Source organism: Gnatocerus cornutus, unplaced genomic scaffold (assembly GCF_029298725.1).
Source record: "Gnatocerus cornutus isolate USDA-ARS CGAHR unplaced genomic scaffold, icGnaCorn1.1 ctg00000023.1, whole genome shotgun sequence".
NCBI lineage: Eukaryota > Metazoa > Arthropoda > Insecta > Coleoptera > Tenebrionidae > Gnatocerus > Gnatocerus cornutus.
This window is the reverse complement of record NW_028275375.1, coordinates 5573728-5600334: the sequence shown is the minus strand read 5'-3', so window position 1 is coordinate 5600334 and position 26607 is coordinate 5573728. Positions and strand designations below refer to the sequence as shown.

Genomic DNA, 26607 nt, shown 5'->3' with positions numbered 1-26607 from the left:
AACGAGATTGTTGAATTTAATTCTGATCGTTTTAGTTTTCTTATCTGAGTACAAGTCGGTAAAAGTTTCACTTTCTATAACTTCGATCCTGTTGTGCGACAAGTCGATGGTTTCTGGTTGGCACTCTGCGAAAGTTCGAGATTCGATCGTTTCAATGGCGTTGTTTCTCAGGTTCAAAATTGTGATGTCAGAGAGGCGTGGAAAGACGTCTCTTTTGAGGTTTTTTATAGTGTTGTTGTAGAGATTGATGAATTTTAAGGAAGAGCTTCGGAAACAACCACGTTCTGGGAGTAATTCACTAATTTGACCAACGATTGTTAGACTAGTTTTTTGACCATAATCTGGTAAAAATACAGGTTTCTTCGAGGGTTGGTTTGGAGGTGCAGTTTCGATGATCACTTGAGAAAGCGTTGGTTTATTGAGAGTTTCATAGTCTAATAGAGTTTCACAAATGGTGGCGTAGGTTTCTGTACAACCAGACAGTACTTGGTGGATGGATGTTAACAGCACAAGAAGCAAGAGTTTGGTCATTTTCGAAGAAACTGTGGAACTGATGATGATAACAATGTTTGGCTGTGAGGGCAAGATGATAACCTTTTGATATCGAAATTATTACAAACTACCCAAAATACACATTTTTATTTTTAAGTTGGAATGAATACAAATAAATAATTCGCATATTTACACTTAGAATACAGAATTGAGCTGTGTAAAATAGGCTTTCAAAGTAGGCATAATGATAGAGTTGGTTTAGGTTGCAAATGTTTAGCCAAGGTCACTTTGATTGCTGTAGCACTAAAACTAGTAGATCCTTCAAATTGAACTACTGAAACATTTTGATTCATTCTAAAAAGAAAAATTTGTAAAATTGGTCTCGTCGGCTCGATAATTTTGTAATTTTGCACAGTTAATAGACAAGGTTAGAAAAGTGTTTTTCTCAAAATTGATTGCTGTAGCACTAAAACTATCAGAACTACAAGCGTCAAATTGAACTTTTGAAAATGTCGATTTGTATCTAAAATGAAAAATTCTAAAATTTTTCTCGTCGGTTCGATAATTTTGTAATTTAGCATAGTTAATAACCAAGCTTGAGAAAGTCTCCTCTCCAAATTTGATTGCTGTAACTCTAAAACTGCCAGAACTACAAGCTTTAAATTGAACTACTGAAAAATTTTGATTCATAATAAAAATGAAAAATTCTGAAATTTGTCTCGTTGACTCGATAATTTTGTAATTTTGCACAGTTAATAGTCAAGGTTAGAAAAGTGTTTTTCCCAAATTTGATTGCTGTAGCCCTAAAACTATCAAAACTACAAGCGTCAAATTGAACTACTGAAAAATTTCGATTCGTCCTTAAAAAGAAAAATTCTAAAATTGGTCGCACCAGTTTGATAATTTTGTAATTTGGCACAGTTTATGGTCAAGTTTAGAACAGTGTTTCCCCGAAATTTGATTGCTGTAGCACTAAAACAACCAGAACTACAAGCGTAAAATTGAACTACTGAAAAATTTTGTTTTTCCTAAAAATGAAAAACTCTAAAATTGGTCTCGTCTGGTCGATAATTTTGTAATTAAGCACAGTTGATGGTCAAGCTTTGAAAAGTGTCTTTCTCAAATTTGATTGCTGTAGCACTAAAACTATTAGAACTACAAGTGTCAAATTGAACTACTGAAAAATTTCGATTCGTTCTTAAAATGGAAAATTCTAAAATTGGTCTCACCGGTTCGAAAATTTTGTAATTGGGCACAGTTAATGGTCAAGCGTAGAAAAGTGTTCCCCCGAAACTTGATTGCTGTAGCACTATAACTACCAGAACTACAAGCGTCAAATTGAACTACTGAAAAATTTTGTTTCATCCTAAAAATGAAAAATTCTAAAATTGGTTTCGTCTGGTCGATAATTTTGTAATTAAGCACAGTTGATAGTCAAGCTTGGAAAAGTGTCCTTCCCAATTTAATTGCTGTAACTCTAAAACTCCCAGAACTACAAGCTTTAAATTGAACTACTGAAAAATTTTGATTCATCCTAAAAATGAAAAATTCTGAAATTTGTCTCGTTGACTCGATAATTTTGTAATTTTGCACAGTTAATAGTCAAGGTTAGAAAAGTGTTTTTCCCAAATTTGATTGCTGTAGCCTTAAAACTATCAAAACTACAACCGTCAAATTGAATTACTGAAAAATTTCGATTCGTCCTTAAAATGAAAAATTCTAAAATTGGCGCACCGGTTTGATAATTTTGTAATTTGGCACAGTTTATGGTCAAGCTTAGAACAGTGTCTCCCCGAAATTTGATTGCTCTAGCACTAAAACTACAGAAACTACAGGCGTCAAATTGAACTACTGAAAAATTTCGATTCATCCTCAAAATGAAAAATTCTAAAATTGGTCTTGTCTGGTCGATAATTTTGTAATTAAGCACAGTTGATAGTCAAGCTTGTAAAAGTGTCCTTCCCAAATTTAATTGCTGTAACTCTAAAACTACCAGAACTACAAGCTTTAAATTGAACTTCTAAAAAATTTTGATTTGTCCTAAAAATGAATAACTTTAAAATTGATCTCGTCAATTCGATAATTTGGTATTTTAGCACAGTTAATAGTTAAGCTTGGAAAAGTGTTTTGCCAAAATTTGATTGCTGTAGCATTAAAACTACAAGAACTACAAGCTTCAAATTGAACTACTGAAACATTTCGATTCGTCCCTAAAATGAAAAATTCTAAAATTTGTCTCGTTTGTTTAACAATTTTGTGTTTTAGCACAGTTAATAATCAAGCTTGGAAAAGTGTTACCCCCAAATTTGATTGCTGTAACTCTAAAACTAACAGAATTACAAGCTTCAAATTGAACTACTGAAAAATTTCGATTTGCCCTAAAAATGAAAAATTCTGAAATTGGTCTTTTTGGTTTGATAATTTTGTAATTTAGCACAGTAAATAGTCGAGCTTGGAAAAGTGTCTCCCCGAAATTTGATTGCTCTAGCACTAAAACTACCGAAACTACAAGCGCCAAATTGAACTACTGAAAAATTTCGATTCATCCCCAAAATGAAAAATTCTAAAATTGGTCTCGTCGGCTTGACAATTTTGCAAACATTTACAACCTACATCGACTGTATCTAAGTATCTTCCCTTCATGGGATTTCAAGCAACCCCCTATATGGAAGTTTAAGATCGCACTGTCCTAAATAAGTTTTTTTAGCCACCCTTATAAAATTTCGTGCTGTATTGTCCTGATAACGCTTGTTATACCTTTTAGAATCCGCCGAAAATATATCGCAGTAATTCGACATTTCGTAACACACACAAAAAGGCATTTTTCCACTGTTGAACAACTCCAGATCACAAGAATCCCGTTGAATACTTCTGTTCTTCAAATCTTTTTCTATGGAAATCCACCGCGAGCAACTCCATGGATTCCCATACAAACTAAGAGAGAGCAGTGGAAATTTTTCTTGGTTCCCCAAATCAAGATCTTTCAACAGATTAAAAGCTAAAGACATTTTAATCAGCTTTTTGAACTCTGAGAGAAAATCCAATCGTTCGATCTTATTGTAACTCAAATCTAACAATTGCAGAACTGGATGATCCGAAAACGTACTATTAGGAATCTGCGAAATCTTGTTCCGACTTAAGTCGATAAAATATAAGTATCGCTGACTTTCAAAACTGTCTCCACTGAGTTTAATGATGCGATTTTCTGAGACATCAAGTTTTCTTAAGTTTGTGAGAGATGTTAGAGTGGGTATCGTGGAGAATTTGTTGTTACTCAAAACCAAAAGACTTAACACGCTCAAATTGCTAAAGACTTCTGAATCTATGAAGCTAAGACTGTTGTGATGAAGATTCAACGCTTGCAAAGTTGATGGAAAAGTCCGTGGTTCGATGGTGACGAGCTTATTAAATTTTATTATAATCGTTTTAATTCTATTTTCAAAATTCAAATTCGTAAATGTTAGACTTTCTATAACTTCAATATTGTTGTACGACAAATCGATCGTTTCTGGTTGACAGAAACCAAAGGCATTCCTTTCGATAGTTTCAATCTGATTATTTCTCAGGTTCAAAACGATCAAGTCCGACATTGGTACAAAAGCATCTTCTGGAATGTTTATTATTTTATTGTCGTAGAGATTTAGGAATTTTAAAGAACTTGTGATGCAAGAATCTGGTTCATGTAACGCACTAATTTGACCAACGATTGTTACCAAAGTTTTGTCGCAATAGTTTGATAAACGTACGGGTTTCTTCTTTATTTCTTTTGGAGATGATGATTCGATGATCAGTTGAGAAAGCGTTGCGTTTTTCAGGTTTTCATAGTCAGATAAAGTTTCACAAATGGTGGCGTAGGTTTCCAGACAACCAGAGAGCACTGGGTGGATGGGCGACAAAAGCACAAGAACTAAGAGTTTGGCCATTTTTATAAGGAACTGATTTAATTAAGTGTTTCAATGTGTGGATAAAAGATAACCTTTTATCACTCATTGAGAGCTGGAAAAGTTAGAATTGACGTAGGCAACACAGAATACTTATTGAGCAGGAATCGAAATTTTACAGTAGTTCAATTTGAAGCGTGTAGTTCGAGTAGTTTTTGTGCTGCAGCAATGAAATTTGGGGAGGACATTTTTCTAAGCTTGACTATAAACTGTGCAAAATTACAAACTTATCGAACAAAGGAGAGCAATTTTAGAATTTTTCATTTTAAAGACGAATCGAAATTTTTCACTAATTTAATTTGTAGTTTGAGCAGTTTTAGTACTACGGCAATGAAATTTGGGGTGGACATTTTTTCAAGCTTGACTATTAACTGCGCTAAATTACCAAATTATTGAACAGACGAGAACAATTTTAGAATTTCTCATTTTTAGGACGAATCGAAATTTTTCAATAGTTCAATTTGAGGTTCGTAGTTCGAGCAGTTTTAGTACTCGGCAATGAAATTTAGGGAAAACATTTTTCCTAGCTTGACTATTAACTGTGCAAAATTACAAAATTATCGAACAGACGAAAGCAATTTTAGAATTTTTCATTTTTAGGACAAATCGAAATTTTTCAGTAGTTCAATTTGAGGCTTGTAGTTCGAGCAGTTTTAGTACTACGCCAATGAAATTTAGGGAAAACATTTTTCCTAGCTTGACTATTAACTGTGCAAAATTACAAAATTATCGAACAGACGAAAGCAATTTTAGAATTTTTCATTTTTAGGACAAATCGAAATTTTTCAGTAGTTTAATTTGAGGCTTGTAGTTCGAGCAGTTTTAGTACTACGCCAATGAAATTTAGGGAAAACATTTTTCCTAGCTTGAGTATTAACTGTGCAAAATTACAAAATTATCGAACAGACGAAAGCAATTTTAGAATTTTTCACTTTCAGGACAAATCGAAATTTTTCAGTAGTTCAATTTGAAGTTTGTAAATTGAGCAGTTTTAGTACTACGGTAATGAAAGTTGGGGAGGACACTTTTTCTAGCTGGGCTATTAACTGTGCAAAATTACAAAATAATCGAACCGATGAGAGCAATTTTAGAATTTTTCATCATTAGAAAAAATCGAAATTTTTCAGTAGTTCAATTTGAAGCTTATAGTTCTCGTAGTTTTAGTGCTACAGCAATTTAATTTGGGAAGGACACTTTTCCAAGCTTGACTATTTACTATGCTAAGTTACAAAATTATCGAACCGACGAGACAAATTTTAGAATTTTTCATTCATTTTAAGGACGAATCGAAATTTTTCAGTAGTTCAATTTGAGGCTTGTAAATTGAGTAGTTTTAGTACTACGCCAATGAAATTTAGGGAGAACATTTTTCCTAGCTTGACCATTAACTGTGCAAAATTACAAATTTATCGAACAGACGAGAGTAATTTTAGAATTTTTTATTTTTAGAACAAATCGAAATTTATCAGTAGTTCAAATTGACGCTTGTAGTTTGAGCAGTTTTAGTACTACGGCAATGAAATTTGGGGAGGACACTATTCCAAGCTTGACTATTAACTGTGCTAAAGTACAAAATTATCGAATAAACGAGAGCAATTTTAGAATTTTTCATTTTTAGGACAAATCGAAATTTTTCAGTAGTTCAATTTGAGGCTTGTAGTTCGAGCAGTTTTAGCACTACGCCAATGAAATTTAGGGACAACATTAACTGTGCAAAATTACAAAATTATCGAACCGACGAGACCAATTTTAGAATTTTTCATTTTTAGGACAAATCGAAATTTTTCAGTAGTTCAATTTGAAGTTTGTAAATTGAGCAGTTTTACTACTACGGTAATGAAATTTGGGGAGGACACTTTTCCAAGCTGGACTATTAACTGGGCAAAATTACAAAATAATCGAACCGATGAGGGCAATTTTAGAATTTTTCCTTTTTAAGGCGAATCGAAATTTTTTAGTAGTTCAATTTGAAGTTTGTAAATTTAACTGTTTTAGCACTACGGCAATAAAATTTGGAGAGGACACTTTTCCAAACTTGACTATCAACTGTGCTAAATTATAAAATTATCGAACAAACGAGAGCAATTTTAGAATTTTTCATTTCTAGAACAAATCGAAATTTTTCAGTAGTTCAAATTGACGCTTGTAGTTCGAGCAGTTTTAGTACTACGCCAATGAAATTTGGGAAGAACACTTTTCCAAGCTTGACTATTATTGTGCTAAATTACAAAATCATCGAACCGACGAGACCAATTTTACAATTTTTCATTTTCAGGAAAATCGAATTCACATAACACCTTCATTGCAATATTTGCTACAAGAACGAATTACACGATAATTTATTTAAAAATGTGTTACCTTGCAACCTAAAGCCACTGTATAAACATTTTCGCCCTGTTTTAAAATCACACCTCAGCCTGTCTTTCATCACCCCCAATTAATCGCAAAATGAATATAAATGACGTCCATCCCTCGAAACCTCCAAAAAAGGTCCGCAAGTTCATAAAGCGTCGCCGTTAATTGCCATTCCAAACAAATTACCATCCCTAAAGACACACGTGGAGCCACGTGTCGGTCGTGTGGCGCACACCTACAAAGAGCGCACTCTATGAAAGAGGAGCTTTGCAGCGTGTTGTCACGACACCCACGCCCTATCGACATCTACAAACATGAAAGCACGTTCGATGTTGGTACATGACCCATCAACTAACCGAACGGTGTTTTTCTTGTCAATAAGTGTGAAAAGTTAATAGAGTGATGAAAAGGGAAATATGCAGAGCGTGGGAACGGCGGCGCTGCGTCACTTTCCGCCGATTTAGAAATAGAACTGCATGTGCTGCTTGATTTGGTGATTTGGAAAAGTCGTTTCTCGTCGATGAAGAGTGTAAAAGCCGAAGAGAAAAAGAGCAATTTCCTCGACCAGGCGTCTCTAGTCTGCCCCGACATATCGGGCTGATTACCTCCACGATTTACGAGCAGCCATAAGTTGAGCTCATGGCCTTAATAAGAACCCTTGCAAGGAGCTCGTTCCAGCCAAGGGTGGAGAAATCCATATATACGTGTCGTAATATCCGGCCTCGTTGCTATGGCTACCTGACAAGCTCTCCTCATTGGTCGGCGACCGGAAGGAAGGAAGAGGAAGTCGCCCGCCCCTCAGACTCCTCCCGTTCAGGTGACAAAAGCTCAATTACACGCCGAAGGAAAACCGTCTCTGAAAGTCGCGTCTCGAGGACAGGATGTGGACCATCTTTTAGTTTCCCAGTAATGATTGCAGTCCGGACGTTCTGCTCGATACGGATTGCTCCGGTTCTTGATGACAAAGCTCGCTCAAGGACCAGACGCAAACATCGCGATATTTCAAAAGGGAAATGGGGAAAGTTTTGCCTCCCCACTTGTGGGCCTCCGCGGGCGCGGTGGTAAATTTCGAAAGTTTTTCGTTGCGGGTGCAGATCCATTACAACGATATGAAGATTGATTGTCTTCAGCAGATTGAATTTTAGACGGTTTGCGTGTCTCGGTAATTTCGGGCGGAAGTGGAAGTGCCGGATTTTACGAGCCAATCCAACATGAGCTTACGTGATGTGCTAGCGCATTACCGCTTTTTATCATATCGATATCACTTTATGGACGCTAATGGAAGCCACTAAAATCCTATCGACACGTGACCATCGGGCTTTTTGTGTCATATCCGATATGTAATGTATTGTTCGTCGCAGCGAGGCAGGAAATCGAATCGGAAAAGCTCTTTCACTCAAAATCGATACAAAAAACTACTGAATTTATTAAGCAACCTCCCAACTTTCCAATCTCCGATCTTAACTTGTCAGACTAAGTGGATAACTTCCATTCCGGGAGCGCTCCGGTGTCATCATCCCCTGTGGGATTTTCTTTCAATATTGCAACAAGACTTTACGACTTGTTTCGGCACCAAAGTCGATTGTTTCGTTTATTTGTTTGCTGCACGAGTCATAATTTATTTAGGGTTTGTGTATTACACGGTGTACAACCATCGTGATTGCCAGTTGATCCCACTAGATCGTTGTCCCTCGCTTGTCGGGCAATAAAGTCGAGGTGGTGAGATCTAATAAAGGGCATGTAATGCCTCTGTGCGAGCGTTATTACACGACTTTACTGACTAAATAAGTCATTTAATAATGGTGAGAACTTTGGGGCGACGCGCTGGGGGAGGGTGACTAATTTCGGCCTCGCATATATTCATTTTCATTTTAAAGATGAACCGAATTTTTTCAGTGGTTTATTTTGAGGTCTGTAGTTCCAGTAGTTTTAGCGCTATAGTTATTATCGAACCGCTATAGTTATGAATCGAAATTTTTCAGTAGTTCAGTTTAACGCTTGAGTTCGAGCAATTTCAGAGCTACAGCAATCAAATTTGGGGAGGACACTACTTCTAACTTGATTATTAATTGCGCTAAATTACAAAATTATCGAGCCGAAGAGTCAAATTTTAGAATTTTTCATTTTTACTATGAATCGAAATTTTTTAGTAGTTCAATCTGAAACTTGTAGTTTGAATAGTTTTAGTGCTACAGCAATCAAATTTGAAGATGACACTTTTTCTAGCTTGACCATTAACTGTGCGAAATTACAAAATTATCAAGCCGACGAGGTCAGTTTTAGAATTTTTCATTTTCTGGATAAATCGATTTTTTTTAGTATTTTAATTTGAAGTTTGTAGTTCGAGCAGTTTTAGTGCTACAGCAATCAAATTTGAAGAGAACACTTTTCCAAGCTTGACTATTAACTGTGCCAAAGTACAAAATTATCGAACCGACGAAACCAATTTTAGAATTTTTCACTTTAAGGAAATTTTTTAGTAGTTAATTTTAAGCTTCTAGTTAGAGCAGTTTTAGTGTTACACTAATGAAATTTGGGGAGAACACTTTTCCAAGCTTGACTATTAACTGTAATGGATTACAAAATTATCGAGCCCAAAAGACTAATTTTAGAAGTTTTCGTTTTAAGGACGAATCGAAATTTTTCTGTCTCAATTTGAAGCTTGTAGTTCGAGCAGTTTTTATGCTACAACAACCAAATTTTGGGAGGACACTTTTCTAAGTTCGACTATTAACTGTGCTAAAGAACAAAATTATCGAACTAACGAGACTAATTTTAGAATTTTTCATTTTTAAGACGAATCGAAATTTTTCAGTAGTTTAATATAAGGCTTGTAGTTTTCGTAGTTTTAGTACTACAGCAATCAAATTTGGGGAGGACATTTTTCTAAACATTTCTATTAACAGTGCTAAATTACAAAATTATCGAGCTGACGAGACCAATTTTAGAATTTTTCATTTTAAGGACGAATCGAAATTTTTCAGTAGTTTAATTTGAAGCTTGTAGTTCTTGTAGTTGTAGTGCTACAGCATCCAAATTTGGACAGAATACTTTTCTAAGTTACATTATTAACTGTGCCAAATCACAAAATTATCGAACCGACGAAACCAATTTTGGAATTTTTCATTTTAAGGACCAATCGAAATTTTTCAGTAGTTTAATATGAGTCTTGTAGTTTTCGTAGTTTTAGTGCTACAGCAATCAAATTTGGGGAGGACATTTTTCTAAACATCTCTATTAACAGTGCTAAATTACAAAATTATCGAGCTGACGAGACCAATTTTAGAATTTTTTATTTTATGGACAAATCGAAATTTTTTAGTAGCTCAGTTTGAAGCTTGTAGTTCTGGTAGTTTTAGTGCTACAGCAATCTAATTTGAGGAGCACACTTTTTCAAATTGACTATTAACTGTGCTGAAGAACAAAATTATTGAACTAACGAGACTAATTTTAGAATTTTTTATTTTAAGAACGAATCGAAATTTTTCAGTAGTTCAATTTGAGGCTTGTAGTTTTCGTAGTTTTAGTGCTACAACAATCAAGTTTTGGGAGGACACTTTTCTAAGTTTGACTATTAACTGTGCTAAAAAACAAAATTATCGAACTAACGAGACTAATTTTAGAATTTTTCATTTTTAAGACGAATCGAAATTTTTCAGTAGTTTAATATGAGGCTTGTAGTTTTCGTAGTTTTAGTGCTACAGCAATCAAATTTGGGGAGGACATTTTTCTAAACATCTCTATTAACAGAGCTAAATTACAAAATTATCGAGCTGACGAGACCAATTTTAGAATTTTTCATTTTAAGGACGAATCGAAATTTTTCAGTAGTTTAATTTGAAGCTTGTAGTTCTTGTAGTTTTAGTGCTACAGCATCCAAATTTGGACAGAATACTTTTCTAAGTTACATTATTAACTGTGGTAAATCACAAAATTATCGTACCGACGAGACTAATTTAGAATTTTTTATTTTATGGACAAATCGAAATTTTTTAGTAGCTCAGTTTGAAGCTTGTAGTTCTGGTAGTTTTAGTGCTACAGCAATCTAATTTGAGGAGCACACTTTTTCAAATTGACTATTAACTGTGCTAAAGAACAAAATTATTGAACTAACGAGACTAATTTTAGAATTTTTCATTTTAAGAACGAATCGAAATTTTTCAGTAGTTCAATTTGAGGCTTGTAGTTTTCGTAGTTTTAGTGCTACAACAATCAAGTTTTGGGAGGACACTTTTCTAAGTTTGACTATTAACTGTGCTAAATTACAAAATTATCGAACGGACGAGATCAATTTTAGAATTTTTCATTTTTAGGACGAATCGAAATTTTTCAGTAGTTTAATATGAAGCTTGTAGTTTTTGTAGTTTTAGTGCTACAGCAATCAAATTTGGGGAGGACATTTTTCTAAACATCTCTATTAACAGTGCTAAATTACAAAATTATAGAACAGACGACAGCAATTTTAGAATTTTTCATTTTAAGGACCAATCGAAATTTTTTAGTAGCTCAATTTGAAGCTGTAGTTCTTGTAGTTTTAGTGCTACAGTATTCAAATTTGTATAGGACACTTTTGTAAGTTACACCATTAACTGTGCTAAATTACAAAATTATCGAACGGACGAGACCAATATTAGAAGTTTTCATTTTAAGGACGAAATCGAAATTTTTCAGTAGTTTAATATGAGGCTTGTAGTTTTCGTAGTTTTAGTGCTACAGCAATCAAATTTGGGAATGACATTTTTCTAAACATTTCTATTAACAGTGCTAAATTACAAAATTATCGAGCTGACGAGACCAATTTTAGAATTTTTCATTTTAAGGACGAATCGAAATTTTTCAGTAGTTTAATTTGAAGCTTGTAGTTCTTGTAGTTTTGATGCTACAGCATTCAAATTTGTATAGGACACTTTTCCAAGCATGTCTATTAACAGTGCTGAATTACAAAATTATCGAGCCGACGAGACGAATTTTAGAAATTTTTCTTTCTAGGATGAATCGGAAATTTATGCTAGTTGTTTAAGTGGTAGTTTTTAAGTAACTAGTAAAAGATAAGATAAAGTTATCTTTTTTAAGGCGCCAGCAGGTTTTATCAGACTCTGTATAAAAATGTTGTCAGGCCGAAACAAACGCAGAGATTTTCGAGATGAGTCAAAATAAATTCTAATAAAAATAATGATGTGATAAGACTCCCCTATCGATTTTCAATATTTCGCCACGATATGATAAAGAGGGGTTTTAACCCTCATTGAAACAATGTGAACAAACAGATGCTCCGCGATTTGTTAAACACCGCACCATCCACCCCCCTAATAGCCGATAATCGCTCGTTGAGCAATCACCCATTTAATACTCAGCCAGGTGATTTTATTCAAATCCACCTGTCCTCATTATCGTGAATCATCCAAATGAAGATTTCGCCCTCAAATCATATCAGCAGGAAAGGGTTTTTCGAAAAACATATTCGGCGCCAATTAGCCGCCTGAAAGATGATCGGTTGCGCAAAATTTCGCCGCCCCTTTTTCGTGGACGCTCTTTATTCGGCCGTCGGTCTGAATTTCCGGTTTCCGGTCGGGCGTCTGTCGGAACAAGACTTTACACTCTAACATTTATGATGCACTGCACCCTAGTCAATTAGACTTGTGCGTCATTGATTTTCAATTACCTCGAAGGACGAACTTGCGGATTTCCTTGATACTCTTGATTTTACAAAGCTCAATAAACCGAAAAGTTGAAGGGTAGTTTGGGGGTGTTTTTCTGGTGATTAGCGGATATCCAGGTGTCTAGACTCGTCTCGTTCTCATAATAATTTAATATAATAATATTCGTGCCAGTGTTTGTTCGATAGCCGGTGCAAGCTGCTGGATGCCCCCGCATATCACATTATAATTCTCCCCATTAGAAATGGTAACTGGAGTCGCTGTTCTGCACGACAGCCGATTTGTGTGCATCCACAAACTGCTGCGGAAATACGACTGCGACTTGCTTCCACGTCCGGACCAACTTTCCTGAATATTTTCCCATTATTTACAACCACTAAGCTGAACGGATTGACGACTCTTTGTTTGAACTACGGAGACTTTTGTGGGGGTGGTTCCTTATCGGTACTAATTTCGAACTGGTTCAAAAGACGCTCGTGATAAAGAGAAATTTCTTGCGGAGTTCATGTCTGGAAGTATTTACACAAACTTGCGAAAGGAAGAACCGCAGCGGGCGATTTATATTAAAATAAATAAGCGTTTTGAGTTATTACGCCAGAAACGAAATTAGAATATCTAAATGTGCAAATATTTCAGGTTCTGCTCAAAATTTGATAAGATAACCGAATATAATGATCTCGCCTGATTAGGTGAAGTACTTTTTGTATTATATTTTAAGATTTGAAGGTTGAAGATGTTATCTCCCAATAAAACGACGTCGTTACTTCGCTTCAAAAATTGGCAATAATATTTCCCATAAAAACATCAACATTTCCATACTGCGTCACTTTTATTTTTCGTCCGAAAATGCGTCGTAATTGTTTTGTGCCGTCTTGGTCACATCCTGTCCTAAACAAAACTTTACACGTGTATTTGAAGCTTGTAGTTCTTGCAGTTTTAGTGCTACAGAGCAATCAAATTTGAGGAGAACACTATTCCAAGCTTGGCTACTAAATTACAAAGTTATCGGACCGATGAAATCAATTTTAGAATTTTTCATTTTTAGGACAAATCGAAATTTTTCAGTAGTCCAATTTAGGACTTGTAGTTTGAATAGTTTTAGTGCTACAGCAATCAAATTTGGTGACGACACAATAGCAAGCAACTGTGCTAAATTACAAAATTATGGAACTGACGAGACCAATTTTAGAATTTTTCAATTTAAGGACGAATCGAAATTTTTCTGTAGTTCAATTTGACGCTTGTAGTTCGGATAGTTGTAGTGCTACATTAATCAAATTTGGAGAGGATAGTTTTCTAGGCTTGATTATTAACTCTGCTAAATTACAAAATTATCAAGCCGAGAAGACCAATTTTAGAATTTTTCATTTTTAGGACGAATCGATATTTTTCAGTAGTTCGATATGAGGCTTGTAGTTCTTGTAGTTTTAGTGCTACAGCAATCACAATTGGGGAGGACACTTTTTCAAGCTTGACTATTAATTCTGCAAAATAACAAAATTATAGAACAAACGACAGCAATTTTAGAATTTTTCATTTTTAGGACAAATCGAAATTTTTCAGTAGTCCAATTTGGGGCTTGTAGTTTGAATAGTTTAAGTGCTACATTAATCAAATTTGGAGAGGATAGTTTTCTAGGCTTGATTATTAACTGTGCTAAATTACAAAATTATCAAGCCGAGAAGACCAATTTTAGAATTTTTCATTTTTAGAACGAATCGATATTTTTCAGTAGTTCAATATGAGGCTTGTAGTTCTTGTAGTTTTAGTGCAATCACAATTGGGGAGGACACTTTTTCAGGCTTGACTATTAACTCTGTAAAATTACAAAATTATAGAACAAACGACAGCAATTTTAGAATTTTTCATTTTTAGGACGAATCGAAATTTTTCAGTAGTTCAATTTGACGCTTGTAGTTCTGATAGTTTTAGTGCTACACCGATCAAATTTGGAGAAGACACTTTTCTAAGCTTGATTATTAACATTGGTAAATTACAAAATTATCGAACAGACGACAGCAATTTTAGAATTTTTCATTTTTAGGACGAATCGAAATTTTTCAGTAGTTCAATTTGACGCTTGTAGTTCTGATAGTTTTAGTGCTACATCAATCAAATTTGGAGAGGATAGTTTTTTAGGCTTGATTATTAACTGTGCTAAATTACAAAATTATCAAGCCGAGAAGACCAATTTTAGAATTTTTCATTTTTAGAACGAATCGATATTTTTCAGTAGTTCAATATGAGGCTTGTAGTTCTTGTAGTTTTAGTGCAATCACAATTGGGGAGGACACTTTTTCAGGCTTGACTATTAACTCTGTAAAATTACAAAATTATAGAACAAACGACAGCAATTTTAGAATTTTTCATTTTTAGGACGAATCGAAATTTTTCAGTAGTTCAATTTGACGCTTGTAGTTCTGATAGTTTTAGTGCTACACCGATCAAATTTGGAGAAGACACTTTTCTAAGCTTGATTATTAACATTGGTAAATTACAAAATTATCGAACAGACGACAGCAATTTTAGAATTTTTCATTTTTAGGACGAATCGAAATTTTTCAGTAGTTCAATTTGACGCTTGTAGTTCTGATAGTTTTAGTGCTACATCAATCAAATTTGGAGAGGATAGTTTTTTAGGCTTGATTATTAACTGTGCTAAATTACAAAATTATCAAGCCGAGAAGACCAATTTTAGAATTTTTCATTTTTAGAACGAATCGATATTTTTCAGTAGTTCAATATGAGGCTTGTAGTTCTTGTAGTTTTAGTGCAATCACAATTGGGGAGGACACTTTTTCAGGCTTGACTATTAACTCTGTAAAATTACAAAATTATAGAACAAACGACAGCAATTTTAGAATTTTTCATTTTTAGGACGAATCGAAATTTTTCAGTAGTTCAATTTGACGCTTGTAGTTCTGATAGTTTTAGTGCTACACCGATCAAATTTGGAGAAGACACTTTTCTAAGCTTGATTATTAACATTGGTAAATTACAAAATTATCGAACAGACGACAGCAATTTTAGAATTTTTCATTTTTAGGACGAATCGAAATTTTTCAGTAGTTCAATTTGACGCTTGTAGTTCTGATAGTTTTAGTGCTACATCAATCAAATTTGGAGAGGATAGTTTTTTAGGCTTGATTATTAACTGTGCTAAATTACAAAATTATCAAGCCGAGAAGACCAATTTTAGAATTTTTCATTTTTAGAACGAATCGATATTTTTCAGTAGTTCAATATGAGGCTTGTAGTTCTTGTAGTTTTAGTGCAATCACAATTGGGGAGGACACTTTTTCAAGCTTGACTATTAATTCTGCAAAATTACAAAATTATGGAACAGACGACACCAATTTTAGAATTTTTCATTTTTAGGACAAATCGAAATTTTTCAGTAGTCCAATTTGGGGCTTGTAGTTTGAATAGTTTAAGTGCTACATTAATCAAATTTGGAGAGGATAGTTTTCTAGGCTTGATTATTAACTGTGCTAAATTACAAAATTATCAAGCCGAGAAGACCAATTTTAGAATTTTTCATTTTTAGAACGAATCGATATTTTTCAGTAGTTCAATATGAGGCTTGTAGTTCTTGTAGTTTTAGTGCAATCACAATTGGGGAGGACACTTTTTCAGGCTTGACTATTAACTCTGTAAAATTACAAAATTATAGAACAAACGACAGCAATTTTAGAATTTTTCATTTTTAGGACGAATCGAAATTTTTCAGTAGTTCAATTTGACGCTTGTAGTTCTGATAGTTTTAGTGCTACACCGATCAAATTTGGAGAAGACACTTTTCTAAGCTTGATTATTAACATTGGTAAATTACAAAATTATCGAACAGACGACAGCAATTTTAGAATTTTTCATTTTTAGGACGAATCGAAATTTTTCAGTAGTTCAATTTGACGCTTGTAGTTCTGACAGTTTTAGTGCTACACCGATCAAATTTGGAGAGGACACTTTTCTAGGCTTGATTATTAACATTGGTAAATTACAAAATTACTGAGCCGGTGAGACCAATTTTAGAATTTTTCATTTTAAGGACGAATCGAAAATTTGCAGTAGTTTAATTTGACGCTTATAGTTCGAGCAGTTTTAGTACTACGGCAATGAAATTTGGTGAGGACACTTTTCCCAGGCTTGACTATTAACTGTGCTAAATTTCAAAATTATCGAGCCGACGAGATCAATTTTAGAGTTTTACATTTTTAGAACGAATCAAAATTTTTCAGAAGTTCAATTTTTTATAACATAATAATCTCCATAAAAACGTCAACATTTCCATACTGCGTCACTTTTATTTCTCGTCCGAAAATGCGTCGTAATTGTCTTGTGCCGTCTTGGTCACATCCTGTCCCAAACAAAACTTTACACGTGTTGGGCTCCCAGGTGTCCGAGACCGCAAATATTGATTTTTCGGCTGACTTTTGCACGTTAAACGCCCATCCATTCACCAGAATGACGGTAAATTTTTATATAATGTTAGGTAATATATCGTGTAATGGGGTGTAACCGTGTTTCTTTCACTACCCACGGAAGTGGATGTGAAAAGATGTAAAGAAACGGTGCGATCTTAAGAATTATAGTCGTATGAAGCGGCATTTTGGAAGTCGTTAATTCTACCTGAATTGTAATGAATGAACGTGATCTGGCAGACGCGCAGAATCGCAGAAATTTAAAATAGATGGTGCGTTTACACGTTTGACGAGCCGCAATTAAATGGGAAAAAATGAGATGTCGGACGCGGTATAAATAAATATTGGACGACTTGCCAATTTTTTATTGTCTTATGCGCTCGGTAATGTCTAAAGTCTTCTTATTAAATCGAAGCGGTTTAGATACCAAAATTGGGTCGGCGAAAATTATAAAGGGTGCTAATATCCAACCAGAAAATATAAAAATCAAATTACTTTAGATTTTTGCTAAATTAAAGTGTGCTGGGCGATCTGTTTGAAGTTTGTCAATTTTATTACATTTCAATGTAGAAATTATGTTTTTTGAAATTGAACTTTTGACGTTAGAAACGTCAATTGTTTATTTAGTTACCACTTTTGCCAACTGTCACGTTTAGGATATTTTGTTTTCTACACCGAGCCGTGATTGGTCAATTCTACAGCCTCCTAACTTTTAAACTGAAGCTCATGACTATCAGTTCATTTGCCTGTGTAAATTTTCGAAAATTTGTGGGTGTAAATCTGACTTTCAATTTTTTAGGGAGAAAATTAAGGGAAATTGAATGTAGCGATTTTTGAGGTTCACAAGTTTACTTTAGAGAGTGTCAACTTTACTATATACTTTAAAGTCGGTTTAGGTTGCAAATGTTCAGTTTGACAGTTATTTTGTTGGAATCGTGAAGAATTAGCGTTGGAAATTTTGAGATGACAAAGTTGGCATCATTGTCCTCCAGAATTTGACATTTGTTTGTACCCCAAAATCCAGTTTTCGTAACGCCGCCATTGCAATATTTTCAACAGGAACGATTTACACGATAAATTTTTTGAAATTTTTAATTTTGGGTGGACATTTGCAACCTAAATCAACTGCAATTTTTGGCAAAAAGAAAACCATTTCTGTCAAACGAGACACTAGACAGTTGGATTTATTTTGCCAGTTGGCATCACTGCATAATGTCAATTGTCTCAATTTGTGTATCGTTCTGGATTCTACACGATGAAAATTAAAAATTTGTTTCTAAGTATTATTTTTTACAATTTTTTTTTTTGTTTTTTGTTAAGTTACGTATTCTTCGTTTCTTTTCGCTTTTTTTTTCTGAGAATTTTCCATTTCAAAGCAAAAAATTCTTATGTTGAATGTTGAAATTCGGGTAATTTTAACCGTAGAGCGACAAAATTTGGGAAGCTTACTATTTTTGACTTGCCAATTGAGACTGCCAAATTTCAAAATTTTAGAAAATTAGAATTTTTTGTTGTAAATTTTTTTGTAAAAATCTGTAATTCTGGTAATTTTAACTGTAGAGCAACGAAATTTGGGAAATTTATTATTTTTGACTTTTTAATTGAGAGTACTAAATTTCAAAATTTTAGGACGAATGGGACAAAAATTAGAATTTTTCGTTTTTAGAGACATCAAAAAATTTCTCAATCTTTTATTGAAATCTGTAATTCTGGTAATTTTAACCGTAGTGCAACAAAATTTGGAGAGGTTGGTATTCTTTCCTTGCTAATTCAGAGTACCAAATTTTAAATATATAGATCAAAAATGAAAGTGAACCAAAATTTTTTAATTTTTTTGTTGAAACTTATAATTCTGGAAATTTTAACCGTAGTTTAGGAGACAAAATTAAAACCTACAGAAACACATTTGAATTTAAATATCTTTAACTGTACGATTTGAATGCGGTGCTACCAACCTATTTACCTAGTAATAAAATTTCCCTAAATGAGTGAACGACGTTTTAAATTCGCAGCAATAAATTTTGTGTTTTGCACGTCTGGAAAAACATTTTTAGTTTTTGGAGTCATATAAATAGGGCGGAAAAACAATCAATTGACAAAGGAGTCTGCTGAAGTATTTTAAAAGGGGCTCGAATGTTTTATTTCCAAAAAAAAAACTCAGAAAGCAACCTCAAAGAGTAAAAGTTCCTAAATCAGATTTTTTTTTATTTTTTGAATATTGTTGGCTTAAAAATTAATGTGGATCACTCTTCCGAAAATGCTCCGCCTCGTCTTCGCAATTTCACTCAGACTTCCAAAATACCACTTTTCGGCTTTGTGATCCAAACGACTATCATCGCCTTAAAAAAATACTGCAAATTTTGAATCTTTGGATTGTTCTGCCGATGAACGGTCCGGCCGTCTTCCTCCTTATTTTTTTCTTCCAAGTCGGTGTTCTCAGCTGCCGGAGCAAAAAACCGCCACCTAAAACATCCCAAAATCCAACAATCCGAAATTGGCTGCTAATTGATGCCCAAACGTGTAATCCCAAGCTCTGTTAAGTTTGTTATTGAAAGGTTGAACACATTGAACGTATCAATCGTCGTCCACAATGTCACAAAATATTTGGATAAACCGAAATAAAAGCTCACTGATCCTGATCGACAGACGGCAGGGCAGAGGATTATCTAAATAGATTCCCGTGTGTGTGTACAGGGTTGGGACAAATTGCCTTATTCAGGATGGTTTACGGTCTCACACCTCTTCTCAACAGAGAGACTGTGAGTTTACTCTCGTGGTTTTACCAGAAGAGTCACAGTCCGGAGTTTAGACCAGGTACGCCGGTATTGATGTTGGTTTCTTTCAGGGGCAATTGAGCGTGAATTGTCGGGCCGCCCCACGCATTTCACGCAGATTTGCTGACGTTTAGCTGGTCTTTAGCCACCACCGGAAATACTACGACTTTCACGTATTCCGAGGGATTTTCACACCCGTGAATGGACGTTTGCGCAACGATTTTTCGTAATAGCGTGAGCTCGTTACTTTACCCCGTCGGGGGGCGAACTGGGATTGCCACGACAAGAGTAATGAAAATAAACGACGTGGAGAAGTTGAAGACTTTATGTTTAAATAAAATACCCCGAAAACTGTATCAATTACGGCCCCAGTGTTAACATAAAGGGATAATTTAATCAAAGCACAACACACCCTCGTTGTCTTTCAGGGCGGGTCTATGACATTTAATAAAGACATATCCTGCGGCTTAAGCGGGATCAGATTTGAAGTAAATCCAACACTATTCTCGTTTGATCGTGATTGATAACGCAGCTAATGAATTTCTTTAGTGTCTGTTATGTGCTTAATTACGTCGAGCTTCTGTTAAGGTTATTTATTAGATTTATCGAGGAATTGGTGTTGTCTTGTGACGTGAAAAGAGTTGAAGAACCGTTGATGACCGAATGAAAGAAGGAACGCAATTAGAAGACAAAACTCTTTGTCTGTTAACGATCTTTCAGCTGATTTGTCTAAAATTGGTGACTCGCATTCAAAGCACATCCATAAATGAAATAGTTCCATTAGCTTATTTAAGTAGTCCTAATTCAATGAATCAGAACCCATGTCCGGATCCCATATAACGTACGTAATGTTACGTAAAAAACGCATCCTTCAGGGTGATTTATTATCACATATTGAATCGGACACAGCAATGCTACTGACCCTCCACCGTTCCAGTAATAAAAAACTAACAAAACTCGATTGATGTTGCGTCTCCCGCTGGTCGATTTCACGCCCCGTTTTACTACTGCAATTCACTAAAAAGCATACAAAAAAGAAAAAGAAAAACGACATTCCATCCGGACGAAAATTAAGCCGGATTAGCGTCCGTAAAGACCGGGAAACGGAAAAATAAATAAGAATTTCATTGGGAGCAACGGTCAGCTCTCCCCTTGTTTGTGCTCCAGACTAGAAAGAATGTTTTTTCTCGACTCGCGTAAACACCTTACGCTGAAAAAAATTGACCGAAGTCTGGTTTTGGCACCCCCGACAAAGCGCAGATGAACAAATCGACGGGGGTGCGATTGTTGCAGACACTTCAACAAATTGAAGGCTGGAGCCCTTCCATCGCACCTGGAATGACCATTCGGCGGACAATTCGAACTATTAATTTCAACATTTATTCTTTAGTGAAATCAATGAAATTGGTTGAATTGGTTCTTGGGGTTGTCGAGAATGACTATTGTGGTCGCAGTTTTCATTCATGATACTTCAGGGCACACGAGCTTCTTCAGAGGTAACGTGCCCACCCACGTTCTAATAGATAAAAGTGAAGATTCTGGGTGAAGGGGAGGGTTTTCATTGAAATATAGAAATGAGAGGTGTGACGGGAATGTGTACAAACAAAATTTGTGACAATGGGAAATGTGCCGGTTTGTATTGAAACTACGCATTTGCGGATTTGACTATTTGGCTTTTATAAAAGTAAAAAAATTTTAGGTTGCAAATTCCACATTGACAGTTTTTTTTATTTACAGTTGGAATCTTGGTCCTCCAGAATTTGACAGTTGCCAGTTTGACATGAAATTTGGTGTCTAATTAATTTGGCGACTTCGTAAATATGTTAAGTAAAATTCTTCTCAGGTGCAATGGCTGTTTAAAAACGGTAAGAAACAAATTGAATTTTGAACATTACATTGGCAGAACTTTACGATCGTCTTTAGTACCCTTGAACCTAACTCACATAATAAAAAAAAAATCAGCAGGAACGAATTACACGATGAAAAATTAAAAATTTTTGTTTCTTTGTTTAATTTTTTTTACAGTTTTTCTAGGTTTTTGTCTAGTTATTATCCTTCGTCTTTTTTTGCTTTTTTTTCTGAGAATTTTCCATTTCAAAGCAAAAAAATTCTTCATTTTTTCGTTAAAATTTGCAATTTTGTTAATTTTGACCGTAGAGCAACGAAATTTGAGGAGGTTGGAATTTTTGACTTCCTAATTGAGAGTACCAAATTTTAAAATTATAGAACAAATGGGGCAAAAATTGGAATTTTTCGTTTTAAGAGCGAACTAAAAATTTCTTATTTTTTTTTTGTTGAAATTTGTAATTCTGGTAATTTTAACAGTAGAGCATCGAAATTTGGAGAGGTTACTGCTTAAGACTTTCTTATGATGAGTACTGAATTTTAAAATTTTAGAATCAACGGGGCCAAAATTAGAATTTTTCGTTTTAAAAGTGGACCAAAAATTTCTTAATTTTTTTGTTGAAAATCAGTAATTCTTGTAATTTTTACCGCAGAGCAACGAAATTTAGGAAGGTCGCTAATTTTCACTTTTTTATTAAAAGTACCAAATTTCAAAATTATTAAACAAACGGGGCAAAAATGAGAATTTTTTTGTTTGAAGAGTGAACCAAAAATTTTTATTTTTTTTCTTGAAATTTGTAATTCTGGTAATTGTTAACGTAGAGCAACGAAATTTGGGGAGGTTGCCATTTTTGACTTGCTAATTAAGAGTGTTAAATTTCAGAATTATAGAACAAACGGGGCAAAAATGAGAATTTTTTTGTTTGAAGAGTGAACCCAAAATTTTTATTTTTTTTCTTGAAATTTGTAATTCTAGTAATTTTGATCGTAGAGCAACAAAATTTAAGGAGTTTATTATTTTTGACTTTCCAATTAAGAGTACCAAATTTCAAAATTATAGAACAAACGGGGCAAAAATGAGAATTTTTTTGTTTGACGAGTGGATCAAAAATTTTTATTTTTTTTTCTTGAAATTTGTAATTCTGGCAATTTTAACCGTAGAGCAACGAAATTTAAGGATTTTATTATTTTTAACTTTCTAATTAAGAGTAAAAAATTTCAAAATTATAGAACAAACGGGGCAAAAATGAGAATTTTTTTGTTTGAAAAGTGAACCAAAAATTTTTATTTTTTTTCTTGAAATTTGTAATTCTAGTAATGTTGATCGTAGAGCAACAAAATTTAAGGATTTTATTATTTTTGACTTTCCAATTAAGAGTACCAAATTTCAAAATTATAGAACAAACGGGGCAAAAATGAGAATTTTTTTGTTTGACGAGTGGACCAAAAATTTTTTTTTCTTGAAATTTGTAAATCTGGTAATTTTTATCGTAGAGCAACGAAATTTAGGGATTTTATTATTTTTGACTTTCTAATGAAGAGTACCTTTTTCAAAATTCTGGAACAAACGAGCTCAAAATTAGAATTTTTTGTTTTAGCGTGTACTAAAAATTTCTTAATTTTTTTGTTGAAAATTTGTAATTTTGGTAATTTTAACCGTAGGGCAACGAAATTTGGTAAGGTTGGTATTCTTGACTTACTAATTGAGAGTACCAAATTTCAAAATTACAGAACAAACGAGGCAAAAGTTTGAATTTTTTGTTTTAAGAGTGAGCCAAAAATTTCTTTTTTTTTGTTGAAATTTGTAATTCTGGTAATTTTAACCGTAGAGCAACGAAATTTGGAGAGGTTGGTATTTCTGACTTGCTAATTGAATGTGCCAAATTTCACAGTCATAGAAGAAACGATACAAAAATTCGAATTTTTCGTTTTGAGTGTGAATCAAATTTTTTTGGTCAGATCTGTAATTCTGGTAATTTTTATTTTATTTAATTTTTAGAAATAGATATATCTAATAAATTGATCTGCTAATAAACAACAGTTGTAATCATCTAGCCAATGAAAGAGCATTTACGATCGAGTTGGTTGCTTGGGTGCGTTTTTTGTTGCAAAAACTACTTTGATAAGAACAATTCCAGCCAATAAAATGAATTTTTTTTTGGGTTTTAATCACCTTCTCCATTTTGTTGTGGTTTATTAAATGCAAACTAAATTTATTACTTGTTGCTTTTAAAACTTCTATATTAGAAATCTCGAAATTTTCTCAAATATCTTGGCCAAAACTACTCTTCTTGGCGACTTGGTATGGTTCGTTTGGAAGCTTATTTAATTACCTTTTCAATGAGAACTGAAAAATACAATAAAAATAAAACGGACTTTGGATTTAGAATCAGGACGCAATTCTACAACAATTCCGTCCAAATTTGTTGACTATTGTAATAATAAACTTCAGTTTAAGGATAATAAAGTCAATAAGCAGCAAGTGTGATTTCAGCATTTTATTATTTGCCATAAAGCAACGATAACACTACTCATCCCATCGAGTGAATATAATTCTCCTACTCAAATTGATTATTGGTACTCATGTAAAGTATACTATAGTACTACATCAGATTATGCTTTTGATAATTATCCTCTTCATGTTTAATCCCTACTTGCCTCGAATACAAAATTTATTACCCTCGCGTATCCCACAATCAAAAATCACTCCTCCATAGCAACAATTACACCTCATCCTATCAATTTGATAAGATATTTAAATACATTAATAAATCTTAGATTCGGTTTTATAAAAATTACCCACGTCATTGCTCGTACCTAAAACCTCGTAAATCACGAGGATCGATCATGTTTCTTATCAAATGAAATGTTTGCTTTAATTATCAGCTACCTGTTTGTGCGGCCCCCTTTTGCCCTCTACCTGCTCCAACAATAACTTTTTTATCTATATCGATTAATTGCTAAATCAGTAAGGAATAAAGTACATGCTGTGTACTTGAAAGTAAAACCTCTACTTAAGTGTGTTGTTTTAAGAAATTGCCTGCGGATTAAAGTTTTTGATTCCTCTCAGGTCAATTACCCAAACAATAATATTTAGATGTGGAGCGAAGTTAATTAGAATCTAGAATTGGAGGAATATTCCACACCGAAACGTGCGCCCGTCGATTAGAATCTCGAGCACTCGTTCAATGCCATCAAAAAATGAGAATGATAACAAATTTTTACATTGTAATTTGAAAACTAAGTGCTGATTAGACGTTGTATAACACATTTTACATTTTCTCCACCGAAAGAGCAGATAAGCGTTTTTTGTGTACTTTTCAATTTCAGCTCAATCTTGCACGGAATGGTAAAATTGAAAGAACGAAAACAAATACTACAATTGCCGGTATCGCATGCGAGCACAGTGGGCGTAGCAATCGATTAGTTCACCGGAGCTGCAAAGCGCTGGCTCCGGGTCCCGGAATTGTAATCATAGCCAACTACCGCCGTTTAACGGCTGTGTTTAACCGCCCGACCACAATTACCGCAGCCCTAAGCGACTCAATCAACATTACACGCCTATTTTGTTCGCTAAACAAAGAGTTTTTCTGGCGGAGGAAACTCTGGATTGATTTTCGATGGAAATTACCAGACGAGTCTAAGTAGAAATTAATATCTTTGGAGTCTTTTATTCGGTTCTCTACAGTATTCATGGTCTGTCACTAATGACTTCCAACATGTGTGGTCTTTTCATTATACAAGACGCTTTTGAATGTAAAGACGGGATTTTTTCGGTTGTTGATGAGTCGTGAAATATCTCGCAATCATTAGAGTGACTTCGTCATCCCCTATAATATAATTTCGTATAAACAACATGTGGAAAGCGTCATCACTTCCGAGTGGTCTTACCCTCGTTATTATTACAATAATGATAATAAATACATCATGTAGCTTATCTATGAGCACGTTAATCCTATCAGGGTGGACGATAAGAACGGACCGGAATCCGGAGTCAATGGTGTGGACATGACTGTGCATAAGCCCTTCCATACTGTCCATCTATCATCACAGAAACGCGGATTTATTCAACCCGAAACGCTGATAACTTCGGACATATGGTACTGCATGGGCAGTGGACCATGAAGATTAGGAGCGGTGACAATGATGACCTGGCGCGGTGGCTTTCGGATTACTAAAAACTCCGCTGGGGTCATTTTTTTACTTTTTTGACGAGTTATGTACAATACTTTTCCTACGACTCTGCGATAATTAAATGATTTTCATGCATCTATTTACGAAAATTAAAGTCACACGTGCGAATATGAATATACAGTTTCAAACAGGGCCATAGGAAATAGATATTTACATAACAAGTGCGGAAAGTGAGATATTTCGCACGAGTGTAAATGTAGATGCACGAGGCGCCAGTCACACGAGTGCAAGAAAGACACTTTCCGACGAGTTGTGTACACTATTTTTCCTACGACCTTCCATCATCAGGAAGAAACTATAAGTATTGACAATAGTTCATTTCTTATCTTTTCTAAATATCATTTTTTACGACCATGAGGTTTTATATGAATAAAACACATAGTTAGATGGTTGATGTTTTCGTACATCAATTTAAGAAAGTAAAAGTCACTAGTGTGATTTGAATATATCCGCACAGACCTGTCAAAATTGACTTGTCAGAAACGACCTAACTAATTCATTTTTACCATTATGCATGTTGTTTTACAGTGAATCGTCTAGATATTTAAGACAAAAATTCAAGAATTACATTTGTTTTTCAAAATAACTGTCAATTTTAACAGGTCTGTGCGGATATATTCATATCACACTAGTGACTTTTACTTTCGGAAATGGATGTACGAAAACATCAACTTTCGGAGTCATTTAACCGTGTGGAAAATTCCACTTTCATATGAGGTCGTAGGAAAAAAATATTACAAAATTAATCTAGCTCGTCGGTTTATTATTTTAACACATTTAGCATTGTCATGACAATAACAACGCCGCATGTCAACACAAATCTAAAGATTGATTTTGTTGGATGTCTTCATTTGTTTGTATTATTTAGCGTGCCTTATTTTCCGGACTTTCTAGCTCTCCCAGATTCCTTGATTTTTCCAAAATAGTC

General features: G+C 34.3%; 1 protein-coding gene across 1 annotated transcript; it reads right to left on the bottom strand.

Annotated features, from left to right (window-relative positions):
* Positions 1-2937: 2937 nt before the first annotated feature.
* On the bottom strand, positions 2938-4415 carry LOC148166597 (lumican-like). The gene has a single exon (XM_088048540.1). The coding sequence runs from the start codon at positions 4413-4415 to the stop codon at positions 3132-3134; it is 1284 nt and encodes a 427-aa protein (XP_087904666.1). The 3' UTR covers positions 2938-3131.
* Positions 4416-26607: the final 22192 nt, after the last annotated feature.